Source organism: Bombus affinis, chromosome 4 (genome assembly GCF_024516045.1).
Source record: "Bombus affinis isolate iyBomAffi1 chromosome 4, iyBomAffi1.2, whole genome shotgun sequence".
NCBI lineage: Eukaryota > Metazoa > Arthropoda > Insecta > Hymenoptera > Apidae > Bombus > Bombus affinis.
Genome location: NC_066347.1, coordinates 16,018,807 through 16,045,475, shown reverse-complemented (window position 1 = coordinate 16,045,475; position 26,669 = coordinate 16,018,807). Strand labels below are relative to the sequence as shown.

Sequence of the window (26,669 nt, the reverse complement as noted above, 5' to 3'; positions counted from 1 at the left end):
CATTTACTGGTATCTGCCTTCATCTGCAGTGGAAACAACGCGAACGACGATCGAACCGAAAAAATTCCTCTCTCCGATCAAACGACCTAACCCCCATCGCGCTGCAATCACACCGCGCGGGTTCCTCTGTGTAACCCGCAGCCTTCGCCAGCTACAGCGAGATTCCAATTTCGAATCGCGTTCGACGCCCGTCGCGTTTAAGTGTTTTCATTTCCAGAAGAATCTCTATTGCAGCGTCGAGTTCGCGTCGCTCGATCAGCGCGTTATTAGCTTCTCCAGGGACACGTTAAACATTCGACGACACGAGGCAACGCGAAAAACCAAGAGAAGGGAATTGCAAGGAAATTCGAATCCTTTGAAAAATTGATGAAATATCGTAATATGGGTAACGTGGCAGGCAGCCGAAGGCGCGACTACCGAGCGAAAACGCGACAATAAGCGAAGTGAAGAGATAAAAAGGTGTTGACGGAGACAGGGAACGAGTCTCTTCGTTGGACGGAAGGCTGCAACGCAAGAAAACGATGGAAGGAAGAAATTCAGCGTGTTACAGGGACGAAAGACGCGAGAGGAAGAGAACGTTCGTCGGCGTCGCCACGTCGCGTCGGCGTGTCAGAACCGGTTGCAGCGTCGCTGGCCGTCGCCCTTGGAATTTCCACGTAAATAAAATCTCCGGAAGAGTATAGTGCCTCTCGAGCGGCTGGGCGACGGTAGAAACAAAAAAGGAAAGGAGAAAAACGAGCGGCAGACGTCGAGGACGAGGCGTTCGTTACGCTCGCGTCGCCTCACGCCTCGCCGCTTCCCCGACGTCGACGTCGAGATTCACCCGATTGTCGACGACGAGTAACGACGTGACACCCTGTATATAAGTCTACGTACATGTGTACAATGTATACGTTACGCGAGTGAACGAGGAATAAGGGCGACGCGTGTAACGTAACGTTTTAATTACCATCAACGCGAACTATCGCAGCGCGGCACCCTTTCAACGCGAGTAGCACTGGGTCGAAAGTTTGGATTAATAGAACTCTAGATTGTTCTCCGAATCACTGCTAAGGTTGTTCGCTGAAGGTTTTGATTTAAACGACAGTAAAATTGTTTGCCGTCGGCATTGATCAGTTTTGTCGGAAACGTTTTGCAATTATGGAATTTGGAGAAAAATATTCCAATCGGAGAGATAACGTAGAATTGTAATACTTACGCTGTAGTAGTAGTAGTATGTGGCAATGATATGAACTTGGTGAATTGAATTTGTCAGAGGAGAAACGATGGGAAATAGGGGAGAAGTTTTATGAATCTCTTAGCGATCGTTAAGGATGATATGCTTATGATATCAATGGATTTGGGTAAAAGAAATGGGTCTAATATATTTTTAGATATGATTATTTAGTTCATACGACGTTAATTTACAGTACCATTGATAAATCCGAATTATTGTTCTGAAAACTTAGTATGTTAATCGTTTAGAGATTTAACGCTTTTGAATTTTGTATTTATATCCATATTTATATCCATATGTTGAAATGTTTCCTTGAAAAGTTGGCTTATCGATGAAGAATATTATTTTGATATTAATTTATTTGCTTCGTGTATTATTTCGTTTATTTTAGTAGTATAACTTTGTCTCTGCGTCTACCAAGCAAAATTACAGCCATAAATCTTTCCACTGGAATTGTGTACAACCGCAAATGTAACTTCACGTTTATTTGTTCACAGTGGTAGCCCAAGCATACAAAGTCGACGTGGAGGTGATCGGAGGTGCATCGAGGGGCTGCACAGCGGTGTTACGATGTGTCGTTCCTAGTTTCGTGAAAGATCTGGTCCGCGTGGTGTCCTGGTTGCAGGAACCATCGTTCTACATTTATCCTTCTCTACAAGGAGGTAAGAGATTTCCCCTTTTTACATAGTTGTTTTCGTTTTATACTCGCAATAGTCGAAGGGAAGATATCGTAGCGTATTCGAATCGTTCGAAGGTACGTTCAGTCCTAACCTGGTTAGAATCTTTTCATGGTAATAATAAAAAAAATAATATGACCTACGTAAAATATGCAGTGATACTTGATAATCACGTTCGATGATATCCATCAACAGATCAAGGGATTATACATACGGTACAGTAAAATATTTGTATTAAGAATGATGGAATACCTCGAAGATATATTCAATGAGGTAGTTTTTACTTCAAATATTGTAAGCTTTAAAATTGAATTAAACCGACTCAGACAGAATTGAAACGGCTAGTTACAGACATTTCATTACAATTACTAAAATACATGTAGAGATTTTTGACAAAATTAATGCTGAGTTTTATCGAGAAAGGAACATAATTACACGCACTTTGCTATTCTATCTCTTTACCATTCTACAGACGCTTCTACGCTCTTCTTCCAATTAAGATTAGAAACCGGCGTTAACAATAATCCATTCTCGACGGTAGCATTACCTAAACAAAAAACCATGCTCTCTTCCAAAAGCCGCGCGAGAGTGTATACAGCAGGAAGAATATGTACGGCTAATAGCCGCGCTGGTTGAGTTTGCGGCAGTCTCCTCTCCCGAACGCTATTATTCTATATGAAAAGCAGCGCGCTATCATATAATCGATAATTTCGCCTATCTACCAAAATGTAATATTCCCCGTAGCGGTCGTTCGTGTGGTAGGAGGTGGTAATAAAAGCCCAAGGGACATTCCATTGGCGCAGATGCAACAACACACGCAGCCGATAGGTGTACGAAGCACAAAGCATGAAACAAGAAGAATTATACGGCCACGTTCGTGCGGTAAAACAGGGAAACACTGAGACGAAAGAGAGGATACTGTGTAGGAAAGGAGAGCAGAGATGGCAAAGGTTGTAGGGGCGATTTTCACGTAGGTAGAAGGTAGCACGAGGTATAATAGCCGGCTGGTGGCATTGCTTACTAGGACTAAAATTTAATATCCGGCCACGGGCGTACAGCCGGCCGGTACAGTGAAATTTAATATCCACAATAATCTTGCATCACCGTCCCGCGGCGTTGCTGTAGGTCGCGGAGAGATCGTCGAGGACATCGACCTCGTAACGGTCGAGCAACTCGCTCATTAATAGTCGTAGAAATTAATTGGATTTAAGAACGTCGTCGGCTGGTCTTGCTTTTTCCCCGAGCCTCTGTCTCTGTCTCTCTCTTTCTTTCTCCTTCTTTCTCTTACTATTCTGTCGCTGCGACGACACGCATTGAAAAAGATGATACCCGGTAATTAAAACGTAATATCACGTCGGTTCGCGCGCTATTAATTAGTAAGCTTAATTAGTAATCCTTTTAATTGGACGCGACACGCCGTTGTTAATGCCGTTTGAGGATGGTCTTGCAATCTTCCCGCGATTTACCTTACTCGTCCCACTGATAATTATTTCCCTTCTACTTGCCTATTTGTCGTCTTGTTGCTCCGTCTGGTTTGTTCTTTTCGTTTAGATTTCTTCTTGTTTACATTTTGGTGGACACGCGCTCTGGCGAACTGTCAGCACGTCAGGATCATCAAATGTAGTATAGTACATTGTATCGAGCGATAGGAATAATGAACGTCCGACCGACATATGTAGATCCTGAAATCAGTTCGTTCCACGTTACGTCAACTCTCGATGCTTGGACAAATTTTATAATTACGCAGAACATTGAGAAAAGCATATTCGCCGACGATAGCGGCAGTCGATGAAAAAATACAGAGCTGGCTGGTATCCAACGAGCATCGTCGTTCGGTCTTCGAGCGACGAACGACGGGATAGCGTAACTTTTATACGACCATGGAAAAAAGACGACAGTAAAAACACACGTCGCCCTCGACGAGAAGATATTGGCACACCGTGAACCGTCCTTGTTATCGCGTGATACATAAAATTTCCTGCATGTAGCTTTGTTTTTAACGAACCTCCTGGTCTTCCCGCTTGGCTTTCCGATATAATTTCTTGCCTTCTTATGCTTTCTCCTCCTTGTTAAAATTTCTTTTTACGATACTATCAGCGCTCAGAAAACTTCTAAGATGCTGTTTCTTTAAAACTTAGTGACCTTATATCTGATGACGTATTCGTTAAATCGATTTTCTGAAAGAGTTAATTAGCCTTCAGCGAGTAGTCGATCGACGATGTAGATTGAAACTTTAAGGAACGCGTCTTCGAACAAAACCCATCGTTAATGCAGCTCGATGAAATTAAAAGGTAAAAGGTTGACCATTTATAAATATTCGTATGAACAATGAGAATAGGAATCATCAGAAACTACCGAAGATCGGTTCGAGATAAAAACGTAAATTTAAGCACACATCGATCGTATTACGAATTTAATTATATCAGAGAATTTAAAACAGCTGAGATGGAAGATCAAATTCTCGTATTCCTCAGGATTTACTGGCACAAAATTTCGTAACCTACGATTTGAGCATACCAATTTGCCGAATCTCTTTTGATTCTTGGCACGTTTCACGTATTGTCTGTTAGCGCACTTGTCAGCATGGCTATTTAGAAACCCATATCTTCGACATGCAAACATTCGAAACGAATCGTCTATTTCACGGAATCGGAGACCATATAGCAGAGACATTATGGGAATTGGGACTGATGGAAAGCACTTGGGAAGGTGCGGGTAAATGCGGAAGGCACCGGCATGGATTAAGCGACTGTCAAAGATACTGTCTTTATTCCTACTGATCTATAACGCGCTTTAGCTATTAAACCGTCTACAGAGATCGACTATCGTCGATAGATCCGTCTCATTTGCGCGAGAATTTGGCGTAGAAATAAATTGGTTTACGCGATGGAAATAGAAATTAATGGAAAATCGATACTTCATTTCGAATCACATTGTTCATATGTAGCCTGTTAAACGAAATAGCTCTAGAGCAAAATACTTCTCCTTCATCAACTATTATTAAATTAAAAGTGAAACGTTAATTTATTGTATTTGCAATAGACGAGTGCGTAGAAGTAGTTTTATCGACCAATAACAAATTTATTTTGAGAAAGGGATATATTAGGATATTAAATTATCTCCCCCTCGTTGGTTAGAACCTATTTGGAGAAAAATGTTTTGTTTGGTAAAATATTTAGATATCCTTCGTCTTTAATCAACGACATATTATAGATTTCCAATACGACATTTTTGGATATATTAAATATTGATGGGCAAGTCAAAAGATTTATAATTATACGTTCCAGTAGAACTAAAATACTGTCGCTTAGAGAGAATATAGAATGAAGATTTTGTCGAATGCATCGATACCGTGATCTTAAAATTTTATAATATTCGGTGTAAAGTTTATCTATTTTGGACAGCAAAGTGCTTAATAGTGAAAGCAGAAAAATATATTTGAAAGATGCGAAACTATATGTATAGGGAAGTAAGTACATGCTTTGGAAGTGATGTTCTGACGGAAGGCACCCTAGTGGCTAATATCCAAGGGGAACCGCTACAGATCAAAGTGTCGCGAATAATGTCTTCGTTCCTCCATATTTACGATGTGTCGTGTCGACTATTTCTGATACCAATTCACCAATATTGTATCGAAGTATGCTCTCCGATAGGAAATATAACATTGAAAATAAAATTATTTAATTTGATATCGACAATCTTAACTGACGAATGTTATTTTTTCCAATTATGAGTTCTGGCGAATAACGTCCCTTTTTAGGATTACCATTATATCGAGTAATAGTATATAAACTACAAATTTTTTTTATAATCTTGAACGGAAACTTATATCTGTATACTCTTGTTTAAACATTTCGTTTCTAACTTTTGACTCGTATTTCATCTCGTTAAATTTTCACTCGTTTTCCTTTCTTTGTTCTTCTTTCTTCTATCCTGAATTTCTATAATATATAGCGTAAAATTAAGTATAGTAAGTAATGTAATATTAAGTATAATAGACTACTCGATAATGTACATAATAAAAGACGACGTGATAATCTTGAACAGGCAGAATTTCTGCATAATCTTTAAAAGGCAAACGTAAAACCGTCCATTATTGTTCTAACTATTGTACTTAGCTTCTCATATGTTTAGAGAATATATCGAAAGCAATATATTTAAAAATAACTCTCCGTTTCTTTTAATTGCTTCCTGTCACAAACGCGGCACACGTTTGCGATCTTTGTAAACACCGTGCGAAGAGGAATGTAACAAATCCAGTGCAAGATCTACAATATCATTCGAATCGAGACAGGAACGTGTACAGCGTTCCGAATGTTCTCGAGAAATTAAATTTCACCGAGTTCTTTTGTCTGTTGTGTTCCGCTTCCGTCGTTCGTCTAAACTCGCTAGACGGAAATTCCATTTTCCGTTCGGAATCATAATGCTTTCGATACAAATCGAAACAATACAAACGTGCAGAAGATGCGATCTGATAAGTAAACAATTAAATTCTCTAGAAATTCGTTCGAAAATTAAATACAATAAAATAATTTTGTACAAATGTGCGCTACTTCAAAAATGTTTTCGCATTGTTGTTACATTTGCTCCAGGTTTGATAAAAATTAGTTCGGGCTTTTGCTTAACCAATAACTGTATTTCGCAGTTCACGATCTACGGAACAACGTTATCTTCCAAACTGAAGGTATCTTAAAAATGTTCACTTGTATATACAATACGATTTATTTCCCGGTTAAAGAATATTTTGCGTTCCACCTAATCCCTTGTACCGCCAGATGAAAAACTTTTCCGCACAAATTTCAAGTATTCAACGTATCAACTTTGAAAAGCTCTCTTTAATTAACCGTTTTCATTCGTAGCTAGTTGTACCGTATTTATGCCGATTTACGAGAAATTTTGAAGGTAAACACGTGCAAAGTGCACATAATATGTAAAGATGCATAAAATATCCGAAGATACTATGCTCATAAAAAACACGAATTTGCATAAATATCGTCAGTCTACATTTACCATAATATGCCAGAAACTAGCAACTTCGGATTAAAGAACGTACAGAAGCTCGAACAAGAACTTGCCAGCCTTCTTTCATTGCGTTTTCTCCTTTAATTCTGAATGACCCTATATATATTATATCCTGTACGTTTCCATTAAATCTATCCCTATACATCTATCAGGATCAGCCCGCAATTAATTCCACGTGCACATTTCATCCATGTACACTGTACACGTGTGCAGACACAGTCGCGTGAGGATTACCGCCATGTCCACTGTCACGAATTCTTTGACAAGCCAACGTTTTTCCAAAGAGGATTGTCGAACGTTTATTCGTGAACACGCACGAAATTGTCGCGCGAAACGAGCGAAAAGTTTTAATTGCTTCGCGTACGAGCTCGCCGATAGAATCGTCTTCGTGAAACGATATTGTTTGAATACACGGCTCTCAAAAAAGGTTACATGCGTTCGCAAAGTTGATGCTTACGACTCGTTAAAGGTGCGCGCGTACATTGACCAAACGGTATTGGTACAATACGGTTCCGCGTTTCATTGTTTTCAGCGTGCAAACGTGTTGTTAATTTTCTTTATTTCTCCTTCTCTCATTTTGTGCCCTTCCTTTCTTTTCTTTTATCTTTTCTTCCTGTCCTTTTTGTTTGTAATTTAATCCAAACGTTCGAACAGAAAATGGTGCCGGCGAATAGAACAGAAAAAGTTTGTAAATGGAGCGCGCAAATTTAACATTCGTCGATTAAACGAAAGTGTTCGTTTCGATGGTTTTTCAGAGAAATCGACGGGAAATTGTGCGAATTAATTGCTCGCATTCGAACAGCAAATAATATAAAAAGGTTAACATGATGTATTAAAACAGAGGAGGAAAGGTATTTCAGTGTAACTGGCCAACTGAATGAATCATTCGAACTTGAACGCGGATATTTTATCTTTGAAAGAGAGATCTTCCTTCGCATTTCTCTTGATTGCGTTTCTTTTTTTATTTAACAGGACACGGGCATTATTATTTCATACGTTTCTTAATAGTTTACCGTTTTATATGCGCATTTAATAAATATCACATTATCGCTTCTGCAATATCGTACAGGTACATTTTTCTCCATCTAATAAACATTAAAATTTTATAAACTATTTCTTTTATAATCTCTTATATCCTAAAACAATTAATTTTACGCGCCTGGAACGCGAACGTTTTAAAAATTGTTTGATCATCCTTCTCTTAACTTTCCAATCAAAACAATCAATTTATACTTGGACGTTATATAGACATCTTTCTGTTGACCTAATTAATATTAAAATTCTGCCAATTATTCGATCATCCCTCTTATACCTTCCTACAACCACAACTAATTAATTTCCACGCAGATGTTACGCGAATATCTTTTCACCCCTTGAATAAACGTTACAATTCATCAAATTACTTGCCGTTTTTAACTTCACAACGCATTCAGCCGTTCTCTTGCGGCTCTACAACGATTCTCTCACAAGCAGCAATCCCGTATTTCTTGCTGCCTATGTAATATTAAGCCGCCTTTGTTCCCCATCTATGGTCGCTATATTTCTGTAAGCGTAACATATCCATCTTACTAATAGCGCTATGGTCAGACTGCACGTAATTCGAGGCAGCCTCCTCCGTCTCGTGCATACATACGCGTATGTACATCGTGTACATGGTCACGTACATACGCAGTCTATCTACGTTGAATAGATCCGAGAGGACAGGGTATAGGTAGTAGCATCGAGTGTGATACCGAAACTACATAACCCATCCAAGCCGGCTGACTTGGCCGACAATCGCTATTTAGCAGGGCCGCTTATCTCTGCCGGTCTTAGCTGTGCTAATGTCTCGTAGCCGAATTTGCGTTTGAACGTAGACGCAATAACGTAGAATCTTTGATAGGGATACGGAGGTAGCGTGTACTACGCGCGGCTAGAAATTTCGTTAGCGAGACCAACAAACACGGAGGTAAGAAACGCGCAATTACTTGTACAAATCTTCATCGATTCGCGATGCAAGATTCCAACGAAGCAACGAGAAACAGAATGAAAATTGTTGAGAATTGTGGATCTTAATTGACGAAATAAAAGTAAAGGAACACTAAGGTTACACTTAGAAGTCATATTAAAATAGTTTTAGATTTATTTAATAAACGATTTCCAAGATCTTCGTCGATATACATTTGCACGCATCTCAGCACTTTCTTTGTCTCAGCACTTTCTTTGTCTCAGCATCTTTCATACAAAAGTAAAGGAACACTATGGTTACACTTAGAATTCATATTAAAATGAATGATTTATTTAATAAACCATTTCCAAGATCTTCGTCGATATACATTTGCACGCATCTCAGCACTTTCTTTGTCTCAGCATCTTTCATACAAAAGTAAAGGAACACTATGGTTACACTTAGAATTCATATTAAAATAGTTTTAGATTTATTTAATAAACGATTTCCAAGATCTTCGTCGATATACATTTGCACGCATCTTAGCACTTTCTTTGTCTCACCATCTTCCGTACCACACTGCCGACGGAACCGCATGCACATACTTCCACGCACTCATATTCACATACGTGTGTCACTACTACGCGGCCAATCTTGTCTAGCACATAAAATTATTTAAAAACGAAGAGCGAACAACGTAGAAGGAAAAAGGAATAAAAAGAAAGACGAGAACTAATGGAAGAACGACCTCTTTCGTGCAAGATAATCATATATTCGAAAGCCATGTTAAAGATATCCGGACGTGAATAGGGGTTTTCGTAAAACGACTGCGAATGTTTAGGATAACTACCGTCATTAACGTTGCTCGGGCTTATCTAAGGAACGAGCATCGGCTTAAGCCGCGCAGGGCAAGAACAGCGAGGTAGTACCTCCGCCAGTCATCCAGAACAGGCCGCTGGAAATCCCGGAATTAGCATAATTATCGTTACGGTAAAACCGTTCGCCGGTTCACCGACGAAAATATCACGAAACGTTGGCGATAGCTCGTTCATCGATGGCACAGAGTAGTTATCAAAGGTAATTCCGAATCCGCGTGCCACGTTTATTGAGAAACGTCGACGCCGATTATAAATTATCGCCACGCATGCCAGTTATGAATAATACGGAGATTAGAAAATTCCTCGTTATATTTCTGCCAAGTACCAAAGAGTGTCTCGCAGAGGATGCTCTGCAACGTATCACGAATCCCACTATCGTCGTATCTCGCGTTAAATAATTCATCGAACGTGCAGCTATTTGCTCCGGGGACGATATAATCGCGTTTAACACCGCGGGCAAGATAGCCTTCGCCGTTTTGCGGATTGCAAAACGTCTACTCGATAGCCCGGTCATGTTCTGGTCGTGATGAAAGCTTTCGAACGCGAATCGCGTCCAAACGTATGGCGACTCCGATATTATACTTCGTATCGAGAATATTCGCAACAGTTTCTGAAAGGAGAGTTTCGTTCGTCGAATCGATACTTTTGTTTATTAGATTCGACGAACGATCTATGGCTGAAATTATCGTAATTGTTTTACCACGAACGATCGTTGTTATAGATCGTTGAAATTAATGGATATCGTTATTGAATCGGATGATTATAACTAGACTACGCATGTTCACGCATTTATGAAAAGTGTATAGAATACGCGTAACACGCGGATATATAATATAACGTAACGAGAAACTACGACGATAAGAGACAATAAACGATACAAAGGCATAAATCTCTTTTTCATTATTTGCGTTGCAGATGGGAAGTTTCACCTTTTACCAACCGGGGAACTTCTGGTCCACAGCCTGGAGTTCAGCGATCAAATACACGGCTACAGATGTCGAACGATGCATCGTCTCACTAGACAAGTGGTAGTGAGTTCCGTGGCCAACGTAAGGATAGCAGGTAGTAATTTTCACTCCGGTGGACAGGCCGATTTTTCTTATCGTCGGGAAATTGCCGAGGTTTTTTCCAATTACCCGCCGCATTAATCGACCCTCTCTCGAACGATTCTTTTTTTTTTTTCCTTTTTTTCTTTTTTGTAGATCACCGAGGGGTGATGCCGCCGGTGATTCTTGAAAACTCTGGCGTTGTTCACGTCGCGCAAGATGAATCAACGTCGTTAGTCTGCGTAGCACAGGCCTGCCCTACTCCTGAATATCGGTGAGTTTTTCATTTATCTCGATACAGATACCTTAGCTCTTTACTCATTACGGAGAGTTGTTATAAAAAGTATAAATTTTATTTTACATCGGCGAACTTTTGTTTAGATACGCAGCATCTTTTTAATCGCATTAACGTGAATACATAAGGTTTATGTAAATTAAATTAGAAGCTTATATCGTTTATTTAAATTGTTACTTTACATTTAATATTTGCAGTGTGTAGAATACTTGCAGATTTATGTAGCATATATATATATGTGTATAATTGCAATAATCATGACTCCTGTTTGTCATCTTTAAAAAAAATATTTCTTTTTTCTATTGCAATATACAACATAGTCTTTCTTCTTATTCTCTTCGTTACAACCAGTTGTACGTAACAGAGATCGTACAATTTTTCCGTCGCTCTAGAGACTAATCATTGGTTAGTACTACTGTGTCTGTCGCGAAGGACTCATTCTACTAGTCAACGTACGAATATCGAGCAAGACTCTCTTTGATTCTTTACTTTGTATTTCCTAAATTATTTAATACGATATACGAAAATCAGGTATAGAAATATCTTTACTATTAAGGAAACAATATTTTATATTCACGAAAGGCAAATTAAACAGTAAAAATGTCGAAGATCAAAACATGTAGGTGACTATACACCGACGTGCGTCCAAAATGCCAGAAATTCTCCAACTATCTAGCAATCCATATCTATATATAATAATAATAAAATGATAGAAGGATCGTGTCTGTATATTGAATAAGAGAAAAACAGTTATCCAGGAACAGTTCATAAGCTATTGTGTCCAGAAGACTAGTTCTTTCAATTTTTGTCTGTTTGTTTGTCTGCTTATACTCGCATCGTGTAAGAACTACTGAACGAGTTTTGCTGGGATTTTCTCTGTTCCATATCTTAGTGTCCGGGAAAGAAAATAGAATATGTTCCATCTCGATCCGTTTTCTGGAAACTGAGAAATAGCTGGCGTTCGAGTTGTCAAGCTACGACGGTTATTATTCACGTCGTATTTGTTCTGAAATCCAAACATTTGATAATTTAATATTTTTTACCACGGAGAACAGTCTAACTGTTGGTATGAAAAATATGCAGATATTTCATTCGTAAAAGTTCATCCGTTTAAAAATTGTTCTCTATATTAATAGTCCACGCGAACGAAGTTACGGCGAAAGGATATTTATGGAACGAAAGACGCAGCTCAATTGATCGAGCTATCTATGTACAGTCTTTGTTCGTGAATGTTTGGCAAATATAAATTAAATCATAATACATCCAAATAATCATGGGAATAATTACGCGTAATCGAAAACCGATGGCGTGTTGCATGGTAAATTTAATGTTACAATTATTATTACAAACGATATAAACGAATTTAACGCTGTAATTGCGGGGCATTGGTCGTTGCGAGTTCAAAGCGACGGGAAACGAAGCATCCATAAAACGGAAACACGAATTCTCGCGTAAATCGAGCGTTCACCGAGAAGTATAGCCTTTCCTAGTGATAGGATTACCGTCACGATGCAAGATATGAAAATTCATCGATCCTTCGAGGACTGTGTATAGACGTAATCCTTCGGAATAAGACCTTTTAATCTCTGTGTGATACGATAAATCTCTGTGCGTCCACCGTTTGGGTTCTCCACCTTTATCAATTTTTAAAAAACGATAAATCAACGTACAACTGTGTAAATCAACTACGATCGACATATACATTTGCCCTCGCCGAAGAACTACAAAGATTGAAGACAAACGTCTGAAAGCTCAGGTACAGAGAAAATTCCTCCATGCCAATGGAAAGGCGATAAAAGCGTAACGTACAAAAGAAGCAGAAAAAACAACGCACGTTCTAATCTGGCTCTTTAATCTAAAAGAAAACTACGAGCCACGTTTTTCAGCGTCGAAAGGTAGATCGAAACAAGGATGAACGAAAAGACAGTCAGAGACAGGAAAAGGAGGATCGGAGGCAGGAATATTCGAGATAGAAGGTAAGTAAAGAAATAAGGACTGGGCAGGACTTTGATCGAGGAAAAGTGGAAGCACTCGAACGTGAAGCTTCGCGAACGGAGCACAATCGGAAACTCTCCATGTCGCTCACCGGGTCTTCGAGGAGCCTTCTGCTCTACAAAGTTTTTCTCCTCGTTCTCTTTCTTTCTCTCTTGGAATTTCTGGATCTCCTTTTCCTCGACCCAGGACCACAGGCAGATGCATGCACCGGACAAGAAACATCTGGAGAGATGAAAATTTATTGACGTTATCGCTAGCCAGCATGGCGTGCCAAGACATTTTGCGAACGATATGCTTGAACAGTACTTACATGCTTCACCGATACCAATCCATTCGACTGAAATAACGAGGTGAACTGGTTTTATCGCGTGATTTAGGCTCGGCTACAGATTTATGAGTGAAACCATTTTTAACTCGTTCTATCTTGTAATAACGAAGCGATGGATGTTTTAGCAATTGAAGCTGTACGTTTAGGTAATTTATTTTATTAACAACAATAATGATGCTAATAATAAGAAGAAGAACAGTGACTAGTGAATTAAGGACCATCTTTCAGAAAACAATTGCCAGTAAGCGAGGAAATTGGCGATGAAGCGAAAAATTTGAAGAAAATTATTAAGAAAAGGGATTGTATCTTCTTCAAAAGTTGTTTCTAATAGTAATACATCTAGTAACTTAAAGCGAGGCTACGATGTAATGTTCAATAAACTAATTAATGTTTTTCATTTAATGTTAAACTAATTAAATTCCAGAAATTTAGTAACTCTCGTTTCATTCATTATATTATGTTACATTGTATCATATAGTGAAGATTTGTGTAGGATTCCGTAAAGAAATATTGTTTTAGTAGATTATACATACATGTAACATGTGGCTGTATGTATTCTAACACGTGGCTGACCATACATTCATCTTATAAATTAGCACGCTCCTACACCATCCATTATTCCAAAACACGACGTAAGCAAGAGCAATCAATCGAAACTAGAAACGCTCGGTTTCTAACAACAAACTTACTGCAATTTACCTGCAGTCAGACCATGTGCAGCACGTATTTACCATGAAACTGATCGCGCTACAAACGTAATTCCCTTTTCCTTGAGAGAGAGAGGGAGAGAGAGAGAGAGAGAGAGAGAGAGAAATACTTCACAGAAAGTCGCAAAGTTCAAATAAAATACACCTTTAACTTAACTCAGCTATCTTGACGCTCTCGGAAGAATCGAAGAACTGATCTACTAGACGAGTTTGAACTCTAACTTCTTACCTTTTTACCTCGGGTAACTTCCCCTAGAACTACCAACTAAAATTCCCGAAGGAAGTCAGTTCCCTTACGTATCAAGAAATCCAAGAACGAACAAAGATACAAGATACGATGTTCCTGGACGATCTACAAAAAACAAAGGGGGTTAGGTGAGGTATAGAGAGGACGAAAAAGGCGAAGATGAAGAAGATCGGGGAAAGTGAAGAGAGGAAAAGAAACGAAAAACAGAGCAGGGGATCTGTGGAAGTGGTTCGAGCCGACGAACGTGCTTCGATCGAAAACTGTCAAGACGTTGGTGAGGATGAAAGAAAGCACGGAATCTCCGGGATAAATGCTCACTGTGGATGCGACTGGATGTCGTTTCTAGGTCGTCGTGCCCGAAAGCCAGTGAAATTGAAGCGCCTCGGTTCCACCAACCAGCCCTTTGCCTGATACGCGAGCGCTTTGCCTTCCGATGAAAAATTATTCCTCGAGTCTTTACCGGGAAAAAAGGAAGTTCCGAAGCGGCAGGGAAAGTCGCATTAACTTGCAATCATGCAAACCGCGTTAGCTTCGAAATGTTCGGTCCGCGCGACGTTACGTTTGAAAATTTTTACCGGAATTCGCGTGCGAGAACGGGAACAGAATGGAATGCTGCCAGGACCCATTTTCGTGCGAACGCTACAAAGGATTTCTGCGCGGCTGCCGACAAATTTTCAACGGAATGTTCGGCTAGAATTTCGCGAATTGTACGCCGATAAAGAGATTTCAATGGATTCAGTTAATGTAATTGGATGATATATTATGTTGCCGAGTGGGTAGAATGACGTTTGAATTAATCGAGATTACGAGGGAATTTATCGTCGGCTGAATTTTCACGATTGTTTGCTGGTCGATTCGATGGAATTTTTAATTGGTACTTTGGATAATTTCGCATGAGATATAAATTAGAGAAATAATATGTTATTGTGGATAGCGCGGAATGAAAATAATAGGTAATAACGAGTGGAATGAATCTCGTAAATATGTGTTTGATTTCGTTTTAATCGCAATATAAAGAATCGTAATATAAAAATTGGTTTTCACGTGTTTCAATAATTTTCTGAGTAGCTAAGTATTTGCTAATACGTGGGTTGTATAAACGGGAACTAGATTTTGTACAACAACGAAGACTTTAATTAACGGTGATTATTATTAAGATAATAGTAGTACTAAATCTATAATTAAGATGATAGTAATATTAATTCTGTAATTACGATGTTAAGAAGCTTAAAGCTATAAACGGGAAGTAAAGATGTGCAATATACGGATATAATACTATATGTATATACATATATACGATTATAGTCTTGGGGGTAAAATTCGACGATTATAAAACCCATTCTATTACAATAAGATATCTGAGTATAGTCCTTCTTTGAAACTTAAATAAATCTAGAGATTTATTAAAAATTTTCCTAGAAGAGGATATATTAAGAAGTTATATTAATTTCATACATGTTTAACAAACATAAGTCGTACTAGACTGTATAACTTCATAATGCTTTATAGAGAAAGTACGTTAACGAAGACATAATTGAAACATAACGTCAAGAACGATTTTAATGAATCATAATTGCAAGCAGAAAGTGTTTTTAAGCTTTATGATCTCTAAATCTTCCGTTATGTTTCACAGCACCGTTGGATTATTTCAAGAGTAAAATATTGCTTACACAAACAGTGGTTCGATCATTTAAGGTTTAATGTTCCATCTACGATTCAATTTCCAGATGGTACGCACAAACCGGTTCCGAGCCAATGCTGGTACTCTCTGGACCAAGGACCAGATTGCTCGGGTCTGTTCTGGCCCTCGAAGCTGTGACGTTAGAAGATAGCGGTATTTATCGTTGTTCTGCGTCCAATCCTGGTGGCGAAGCTAGTGCAGAAATTCGGTAACGAATAGATTTCATACAAATAGTAATAAATTAAGAAAGAAATTCAATAATTAATAAATTATATCCTAACCATTAACATCTATACGAAAGTGAAAAGAATAAATATATTATTTTCAGAAAAGCGTATTCCGAAATTAGCGCGTTTCCTACTATACAAAAGTTTAAGAACTTGAAATTAGGTCAAGAAGTTTCTAGAGAACGTTTAATTATAGAAAGATATCCATTGCGTTAAATTTTTAACATTTTTATCTCCTTTTATACAGAGAAAGCGAGAAACTTATTTAATCGACTAATTAAAGCTTTGCTTCTGGTAATTATGCCCATAGACCGTGGACTCCCTGCAAATACTCTATCTACATATTTAACTTTACAAATAATATGTTGATAATTTATTACAAAGAAATTATTAACGCCTTTATTTCGTCCGGTACTTTATTACAAAGATAGTAAGATAAGGAAAGCACAAAGCGTTGGTATTTCGATAAGATTACTAAAACGTTTGCGATTTAAAATTCATGACCAATTAAATGATAAAATAAAAGGTGTCTTTGATTAAATCCTTAATGAAACCTGCATTTGGAAGGAATAAACCAATGTTACAAAGTAAATAATCGTTCTTCAGGCTCATCGTGACAGCTCCGCTACACATCGAAGTGACGCCACCGTTGTTAAGCGTCCATTTAGGAGGTAATGCCGAATTTAGATGCGAGGTCAGCACGCATCCACAAGCTGGACCACACTTTGTTACCTGGTACAAGGATGGTCGCCAGCTTCCAGGCTCCGGCAGACAATCAGAATTATTGAGGCTGAACGGTATCAGCAGAGAAGATCGTGGAATGTACCAGTGTATCGTCAGACGAGCGGAGGGTGACACTGCACAGGCCTCAGCGGAACTACAATTGGGCGGTACGTAAGGAATGTTCATTTATCTCTTATACCTTTCCATAATGGAAACCGGGGCAATATTATAGGTTCGGGGCTCATAACAGGATTAAATTCACCTTTTTGGGAAAATCTCTTCAGAAATGATCTTCTTCCAATTACCTGTGTAAATTTCGCGTCGTTTTTGAAAATTTAACGAATACCACTTGGAAAAAGGTATTCGATCGAATAGCTACTTTAAGTTACGTAATTTTCGTATGCAGAAACACGCAAATGCGCAACAGCATATATTCGTACGTACGGTATTCCATTCGATTCGACTCGCTCGATCTCAATTACCAAATTCCACATACTCGGCTTCATTTCGACTTGGACTGCACAAAGGAAAATTACATGGAAAGTTGCGGTGCAGTTTCGATCGGAATTGCAAATGAGGGGGCTTTCAATAGGTCTATGCATACGTATAAATTCACTTTTCGCGGAACTATCAACCTTGGTCGGGCACAAAGCAAATTAGGTCATTCTCGAAGATTCATTTTCTGCGTCTCGAAACTTTATCGCTTCCGTGAAAATTCACGCGGTCTAATTAGCATGGAAATGCATCACGCTTGCCATTCTACCAGGGAGGAAATTTAATAAATTGATACGACGTGACGTCCAGAATCCGCGACCTCGTTCCATTGCAAATGTATGTAAAATAAACAACGGCTTTTATTTTCGTCTAGAAAAAAAAACTATACAATTAGAATATTAATTTTGAATTAATTTTTTTATTAACCAAGCAATTTGTATGGAATTAATAAATTTTACTGTTTTACCTCTGATTTTGATTATCGATATATTTGATTGCTCTAGAATTTGATTTTAATAATTGCGTTCCACTTCGACTGGCATAAAATTAATTAAAAATACTAATCGATTCAAGTGTCGCTATATTGAACAACAAACAGTTTACAAATTTTAGCTCTCTGATAATTACAAGTGATACCTCGATTGAAACAAGCAGGCGTTCTAAGAAATTATTCAAGAATTAACCGATTTCTTATTAAAAATTCATTCATCAAATCTAATTTAGTAATTTAGCAGCGTGTGCTCGAATTTTACGTTCAATAGATATTATTTCAACAGTCTTGGACTTTTTCGAATTTCCAATTGATTCGCTCCAACCCTCGACATCGTTACAACTAATTTGCGTAATTTTTCGGAGGTACTCACGTCCAATACGTATCGATATAAAAACAGAAAAATTAAAATTCAACGAATGATGATATCAAAACGATTTAATACGCAATTACGTATTGCGTAACATGCTTCGTTAATACTACACCATTAAAGACACATCGAGTATAATACCAAATTGGCAGACCCAGACCAAGCTTGTAATCGCGATTCCCCTCGCCGCTTACAAGCTTCCATCATTGCAAGTGTTCTGTTCATCGATCGTTGGAAATCGAGCCCCATTGCCCCCGAAATACTTTCACCCGATCGATACCTGTGAGAATTGATCTCTCACCCCTTTTCGAGAACGCGACACGGTTACGTGTCAGAAGCGATGCAAGCGTAGCGCTCTCCAAAGTAGGTTCGCGTGATCGGCAGTGAACGTTACCGATCGTATTACCAGGAACTCGATTATCATGAAAAGAGCATGTCAACCACGTGGACCGTTACGTCGAGAGAACAGAGATCTCCGCTTTGAAGTGGAGGAGGCTTCTTTTACGCCGCTTTACCTCTTCCCATCCCTTTCGTTACCTCCTCCATACTCGCCACTATTACCACTGTCAACCCCCTTTCCCCTCTACTCTTTGGTAACCACCACGAAGCGTCTCCCTCTCTCTCTCTCTCTCCTTCCTTTGCCTCTCTCCCTTCTTCTTTCTCTGGACCGTTTGCCCTATATCTGGACCGCCCACCTATGGATGAGGAGTAGCGCATGAAAGAGGAACATGCCGTTGGCGAGGGACGCGGAGGAAACCAGCCAGAGGAGAGCCTTTGAAACAACAATGAAGTTAGCGTCTCTCGCTCGTCAGCGTCGGTAATGCACGGAATTTACGTCAAAGGGAATTCGAGCAAGCCATACACCCGTGGTAAGGACCTACCGTGGTCTGGACACAGAGCAACAGAGAGAGGCCAAAATATATATATATATATATATCCAAGGAGTTTAGAGAGACAGGAAGAGAGAGAGGGAGGATTACCGGTTCGTTACAATTTTACGACTAGGAAAAATGTAGGAATAAAAGGGAAAGAGATGACTTGCCTGTAATGCCACGAGCCAAGAGGCTAGCGGAAAAAAGTCGTTTCGTTGACGAGCTGCAACCGAATAGAGACCAATCGCGTTCCGATCGAACGCCTGGTAACCTACGAATCGCTTTTCTCGACTTCGACAGGAACACTCTCGTGGTGCTTCGAATTTCTTCTTGCCTTCGTGGTGACGTAAAGAAAGAAAAAGAAGGCCGAGTTTGCGTATATAAAAAGTACGATCGCAAGAGCACTAAACTATTACTTTTCCTGCGAAAATTATGAACTATAGTGCATTATGAAATTTCGCCTTTCTCGTGGATGTGGCTACGCCAGGCTGCCTCGTATTTTGTCGAGCCGCGTGAATGAAGATTCACGGCCTCGTGAATACACTTCGACGAAGCTGTAACGTCGACAACTGGGACATTTTTTTCCTCGCTGAAATTTGTTCGTCTTTCTCAAAATTCTTTCATGCTGTGAAATACAGGAAAAAGAGATTTCTATGGATGTGATGTTGGAAACGTTTAATTAATGTAATAAACGTTGTTACGAATTAGTAGGAAGCAAAGCTGTAACTTATTTAAGCTTGTGTATAATGTATAATTAGAGCGCGCATATTTAGACATTGAGATAGAAAAATACATAGAGTATACACGATGTGTAAAAGCATACAAAGTATTCAACGTAAAATAACCGTTATGATGATGTTCGTAAAAATAACAGTCTCCTAAAAAATTCACAGTTACATTGATTAATTCTGTGGACATTTTTAAATGACCCATAGTTCCAACTAGCAAAAGCTCTCGATGCTCGCGTATTATTCCTTCGTATCTTTTTCCAATTACACGTCTTTTATGTTTGTACATATCTGTTTCATATACATATATTTTATTCACTTTTATCTTACATCTATTTTAATTATCACTCAGTGATTAGCAGTTAATTTCAGAACGCTATATTTATAGCATCTCTTTTTTTGTGTATACTAAAATATTGTAGCGGTATACTCTATACAGTTGTATATTATGAATTATTATAGACTTATACTACTACGAACCATTTTCAGGACCATTTACAGGAAAGCTCCACATTTTCCAACTACCACATAACGTTTCGACACTCGCCTCGCGATTTCCCTGCTTCCTTCACGATTCTCCCAAGGCAGACAGACTGAATAAACATCAGGTAGAAATTCTGTTTTATTGAAACCAGCGGACGAAGTGTCGCGGTTTCGCGACTACGTATTGACGATCGCTCGAAGGCATCGAGACGAGATTCATCAATTTCCACACGGATCCGCGAGCATAGTTTCTACTTCCTGCCTGTATTCATCATAGACAAAAGTGTTTTAGTCATCTGTTCCTCCTTCTCTCTTCTCTCTCTCCCTCTCTCTCTCTATCTTCTTATTTATCTACGTATCTATCCACCCGCTTGTCTCTTCGTTTCTAGACGACGGAACTGTCTTTTGTAACGGGACGCTCGAGCATTTTTAATGACGAAGAAATCGACACTTTTAATTATGGAAAGTCTCTCATCCTGCGAGCTCCGTCCCTCGGCGTCGACCGAGAGAGGCTCGACTTCGATCTTGGACTTTCCCAGTTCTTCTTTGCCTTTCCACTACCTCTACTTTCTATCCTCTACTCTTCTTTCTTTCTTTCTCCGTTTCATCCTTCCTAGACCCCTTTCCACCAGTCGTCGTGTCGTCGAGATAGAAACATCGAGAGAGAAAAATATTCTGACGCGCTTCCGTCGCAGAGAGCCCATTGTCTTTCGTTTTCTATCGCGATGCACGGGAGACAGTCAGTCAGCCAGGCAGGCAGGCAGGCAGGCAGGCAGGCAGGCAGGCGTGGCGGCTTTCAGAATCAAGAATCCGTCGTGGTCTTTCACGCTCTTGCCTCTTGTTCTTTCTTCTTCCCCGAGCAAACGGGGATTTCTACTTCTCCCGTTATCTGCTATCCAATTCAACCCTTACCTGCTGCTCCCTAACCTTCCCGCGTATCGTTTTTAACGAGATGGATCCGATCGCGTCGCGGTCATTTACGAATCGAATGGCTATTCTCTGGTCGAGCTGACTCGACCTTTCTTCTTCTGCTTTCCGTTCCGCCTTTCTCCATCCTCGTTTTGAATCGACCGATGGAAACGGAGGGACTTCACCGCGATCGAAAGTCCAATCTGTGTCGAGTAGCAACGTTAAAAAAAAAAAAAAAGAATTTCTCTTCCTCTGTGCTCGATATTTCTTTCGATATTTCTCTGGCCGTTTCATAACCGCGTGTGCTTCAAATGCTTCTTTGAAGTCGTATAAAACGCGAGCAAAGTGCGAGGGTAGTTGGAAAGGGGAAGAATGTTAAAAACGAAGGATACCGAGAAATATACGTGTCCTGGTCTTGTTTTCTTTGTTCGCAGACGCACCACCGATGCTGCTCTATTCGTTTATCGAACAAACGTTGCAACCGGGCCCGGCTGTATCCTTGAAGTGCTCCGCTGCTGGGAATCCAACACCACAAGTCTCCTGGGCCTTGGACGGCTTTCCTCTGCCAACCAACGGAAGGTAAGCTTCATTTAATTGTACGTAACCAAATACCGGTGTATTCAACGTAATGCAAGGTATAATTGGTCGTTAATTGTTGCATATATCGATTAGACGCTGCAAGGCAAATTATAAGTTACTTAATTAATTCGATCCGGATATAGAATTGTACGAGAGGTTGTGTAAAGACTGAAGTGTAGATTTTGCTCGTATGGTTTTTAATTTAACTTATCTAACTGTAACAATCATATAATGGCTTTTTGATCAAGAAATAAATTAAAAATGATAGATTTGTCAAACATCAAATTTAATTTTGTTATATTAATAATAGTAACGAATCGACAAATTGTAGGTTGCAGGTTATAGACAAGAATTATATAAATACATTTTATCAAATTAACAGATAGAAAAGAAGCAAGAAACGAATATTCTTACTCCAAGTATTCAGTGTTGCTACATTAAGTATCGAACTTAATTTGATTTATTACCTATTATAAGTTATCAAGGTCGTCTTGCGTAATAATTTATCAACTAACAATATATTCCAGCTTGTTAAATCTTTCCTATTTCTTACAACTATCGACCGTTTAATCTTAAAACATTCCAACTAGCTGATTAATTTGTCAACACGCTCGTGTTAAATTATGCAAAACTCCGACGAGATATTTTGTTCGATTAAATTTCTTTCATTTCTATAACTGTCTGCTTAATATTGATCGTTTAATTTTAAACTATTTCCGCTAGTCGGTTAATTTGTCACGTGCCCGTGCTAAATCTCAATTCAACGATACTCAACGTGACAACCATTACTTCCGCATACGACTGATAAAATACGCTACTGCTTCTTTGATCGTCGCATAAAGCATACGATCGTAACTCTGGAACAATTGTTTTAACGCGTGCTTGATGCCTCGTAATTAAAATGCAATCTCCTGGCGGCGATAGTCAAGAGGTCGCATCTGCAGCCAGGCCAATTTCAATTTCAAGTGCAATATCCCAGCAAGAAGCCGGGGAATATTTATTGCGACGACACGGGCCGTCATTCGTCGAGGATAGAGAAGGCAAAGGTACGAGAGGACGGACACGAGAGGATATGACGCGAGACCCTCGTAAGGTTTAACGACAGATCGACATAAAAGACGCTCTGTGATTCTTCTCCTGTGCCACTTCGTTGTTATACCGCCTCGTTCTCGACCATTTCCTTCCCCTTTCTGTGAAAAGCCATCCTATACGATCCTGCAGCTTCGGGCGAAACGCGTGCAATTCGCTTCTCGTCGCACAAACTGTTTCCCGCGACTCTCGGTACACGTGAAATTAGCAATTTCATTGAAATCGGGCCGCTTTGGTCGAGAACGCGCATTGCGACGCGGTAATTGAAAAGTGGTCTCTCTGCGCTGTATTGGAAGTAGAAAGTTACTGTGTTCCCTCCCCCATCAAAGTTAATCGTTAATTGAAAAAAAACTTTGTTCATTAACTTGGAGGATTTTGCTGAAATTGCGTAGAGAGCTTTGCTCGTGAAATATAGCTTCAATTTGGAACGTTCTCGATGGAAATATTCGTTCGTCCTTTCGGAATTCTGCTAAATGATAATATAAGCTGGAAAAAAAGATCAACGAATGACGTATGGGTGGTGCAAGTTTATAGGGATTTCTGAGGTTTGTTTATTGCATCGCTGATTATTTTGTCAATGAGAATTTTTACGGAAAAGCTCTGTTCTTTTACATACTGGTTTCACATGCTGTAGAGACTCGGTAGAACGCATGATCGTCCATGGGTTAGGACAGATATGACTGAATGTATCCTATAAATATGTATCTAAGTGATTCGTTGAAGTTAATGAAAGGAAACAGAGAAACAATATTGAGATATACATGGCGTTATCGAAAAAAGCGAAACTGTATCAGTTACTCGACATCAATGCCAGATATCTACCGATTTTGAGGGCCATTTCTCTAGAGTTTTGCGCATTTCTTTGCCAATTTTCGTCTATCTGTAAATATTATGTCAAAAATAATTTATAAATTATATTAGAAATATTATATTAGATATAATCTAGAAATAATTTACGGTTCATTAAAGGAGAATTTGTTATCCATGTCCGAAGGTTCGTTATCGGTCAATACGTGACAGTTCACGGCGATGTTATATCGCACGTCAATATCAGTCATGTGATGGTGGAGGATGGAGGAGAATATTCTTGCACAGCTGAAAATCGAGCAGGGAAAGTCACTCACGCTGCACGCCTCAACGTTTACGGTAAATTTCATGCTAAATCCGGTGACCGAACTTCGTGAATAATGTTTAGCAAATTGATGTCCTGTTAGAGTTTGTCCAATTTATGGTTTACGTTTGAGCTTTGATTTCTGACTCTATGACGCCCTTCGCAGCTGAAAATTATTTAAATAAAATGGAAATAAGTTACACGAGTAAATAGAGCCACGAAAAATGGTTAAAATACGTCACTGCGTTATCAGCTATGAACGAATAAGTAGCATTACCGCGTATGATGTTAGGCCGTTTGCTCATGCGTTCAGTTGAATATTTCATCTATTCGAAGTAACAAAATTTTGTCATTCTTTGCTATTCATACATTCTGTGCGAAATTTGCATTTGATTTTATGTTTTCATGCAAAATTTTGTTGCCGACAAGAGAATTTTATTCCAGCAGTGTAAAAGTAGTACTACCGTGTTCATAGTCAGACCAATTCCACTTCTCACTGCAACGATAACACACATCTTTCGAAGTTATCTTGCTACGAAATTTCGTATATTCCTGCAATAAGAAAATTTTTCATTCTGACTTGTAGAAGCTTCGGGTAAAATTTTCAAAATTTGCAAAATTAAAACATTCATAATTTTTAACTTAAAAGCTCCGATTCTAAGATTTCAGAATTGCATAAATAAATATTTCCAATTTATTGGATCTGGTTGTAATTATTTTAAATCAGCGAAACTACCGATAAATTACTTTTCTTCCATAATCCATAAATCTTAATATATTAATCGCTGGATTTTCCCTTCAGGTCTTCCATACATTCGACTAATTCCAAAGGTAACTGCCGTCGCCGGCGAAACTCTTCGCTTGAAGTGTCCAGTGGCTGGCTACCCGATCGAGGAAATCAAGTGGGAGCGGGCAAATCGCGAATTACCAGACGATCTCCGGCAGAAAGTGCTTAAGGACGGCACTTTGGTCATCACGAGCGTACAGAAGAAGGGCGACGCAGGGGTGTACACGTGTTCAGCAAGGAACAAACAAGGACACAACGCGAGAAGATCGGGAGACGTCGCAGTGATCGGTAAGGCATTTCGTTCGTGCCGCTATTGTACGATTGTTACAGGTGTTTTGATGCCGAGAAGACGATACCAAGTCTTAACTATTGTCTCGTGGCAAAGACGAAGACCTAAATCGAATATGACCTAAATCGCAAGGTGGAAGAACCGCCCAAAAAAAAGAAAAAATGAGAAAAAGAAGAAGATAATTTCTAGGATTCCACGATGAGCAGCGAAGGATTGCCAGATGCGACGTGTTTATCTTCGTCTATGCTTCTCGAGTTCACGAGGTGTCGTTGTTGTTATTATTCCAGTTCCTCCCAAAATTAGCCCATTCACGGCAGATCGTGATCTTCATCTCGGCGAAAGAACTACATTGACTTGCTCGGTGACAAGAGGCGATCTGCCGCTCTCGATCTCCTGGCTCAAGGACGGACGATCTATGGGACCGTCGGAGCGAGTCAGTGTCACCAATATGGACCAGTACAATAGCATACTGATGATTGAAAGTTTATCTCCAGATCACAACGGCAACTACTCGTGCGTGGCCCGTAATCTGGCCGCAGAGGTATCACACACGCAGCGGCTTGTGGTTCATGGTAATCCTCCTCTAGGCCCCCTTCATTTTTGCCTGACGACCGCCTGACCGCCCGAAATCCGTACGAGTGTCGATCGCGTGAGTGCGTACACGGTTGCCCACACTCGCGAATGAACCGCGTGAGGATCTCGAAGTGCTGTTCTCTTTCTCTTGCGCCTCCGTGGAAGTCATAGCGAGTACAAAACATTTTCCACAGTCTCTATTCGCACACGTTTCTTCGTTTTCGCTTCATCTGAAAATTTCGATGTGTGTTAGTGCTGTCTCACCGCTGTAAATAGCTTTCAACGTGAACCGATACAATGAAGATGCGTGATCACACAGCTCGTTAAATTCTTACGCGTTCATTCGAGAAGGAGTCTTTTTTTATCTGATATAAAGCCATCGGACGTCATTCAGGAACGTAGAGACCTGATGACGGGTACTTAATGACGGCTCACGCTTAGCGTGGCTCATCCTCCTGCACGAGACCTGCCATTATCACATCCTGTGTTTTCTCCTCCATCCTTGTCTCGACTCTTTGAAAAGAGATTTTACATTTGGATAAAAATTAACAACGTAAGTGCATCGCTTATATGTACGAATGTAAATTTGTATAAAGTATTTTCTAAACAAAAATCTGTTATCTGTATGAAACTAAATTTTCGAAGAGTCGGCGAATGCTAGCTCTTGCGTTGGGAACGACCGTATGCAGCGTGAGTGTGCGATGCCAAGTTATAAGTGTACAAGGTGTTGTAGGGCGGCAGGGGCAGGTCCGCGGCGGGGCCACCCTCTCTCTCCTCTACATTGCTACGTTACTATACTGCCTCTATTGTACATATTCTACATATATATATATACATATTATATTCTATATATATATCTATACATATACATGGACGTACTACTGTCTATATATATAATATATATGAACATACCGCTACTATATTG

General features: G+C 39.5%; 1 protein-coding gene across 12 annotated transcripts in view; it reads left to right on the top strand.

Annotated features, from left to right (window-relative positions):
* The window catches only part of LOC126915809 (cell adhesion molecule Dscam2), a 127,547-nt gene that overhangs the window by 82,860 nt on the left and 18,018 nt on the right, over nucleotides 1-26,669 (top strand). For 9 of the 12 annotated variants that reach the window (XM_050720829.1, XM_050720827.1, XM_050720824.1 and 6 more), the window contains exons 3-10: nucleotides 1,714-1,878; nucleotides 10,636-10,782; nucleotides 10,923-11,040; nucleotides 16,066-16,227; nucleotides 16,853-17,136; nucleotides 21,751-21,895; nucleotides 23,979-24,130; nucleotides 24,898-25,170. In XM_050720829.1, coding sequence (XP_050576786.1) covers nucleotides 1,714-1,878; nucleotides 10,636-10,782; nucleotides 10,923-11,040; nucleotides 16,066-16,227; nucleotides 16,853-17,136; nucleotides 21,751-21,895; nucleotides 23,979-24,130; nucleotides 24,898-25,170 — 1,446 coding nt within the window. Of the gene's footprint in view, nucleotides 1-1,713; nucleotides 1,879-10,635; nucleotides 10,783-10,922; nucleotides 11,041-16,065; nucleotides 16,228-16,852; nucleotides 17,137-21,750; nucleotides 21,896-23,978; nucleotides 24,131-24,897; nucleotides 25,171-25,458; nucleotides 25,744-26,669 lie in introns of all 12 variants that reach the window. The other 3 variants (XM_050720828.1, XM_050720826.1, XM_050720822.1) reach the window with 1 other exon arrangement.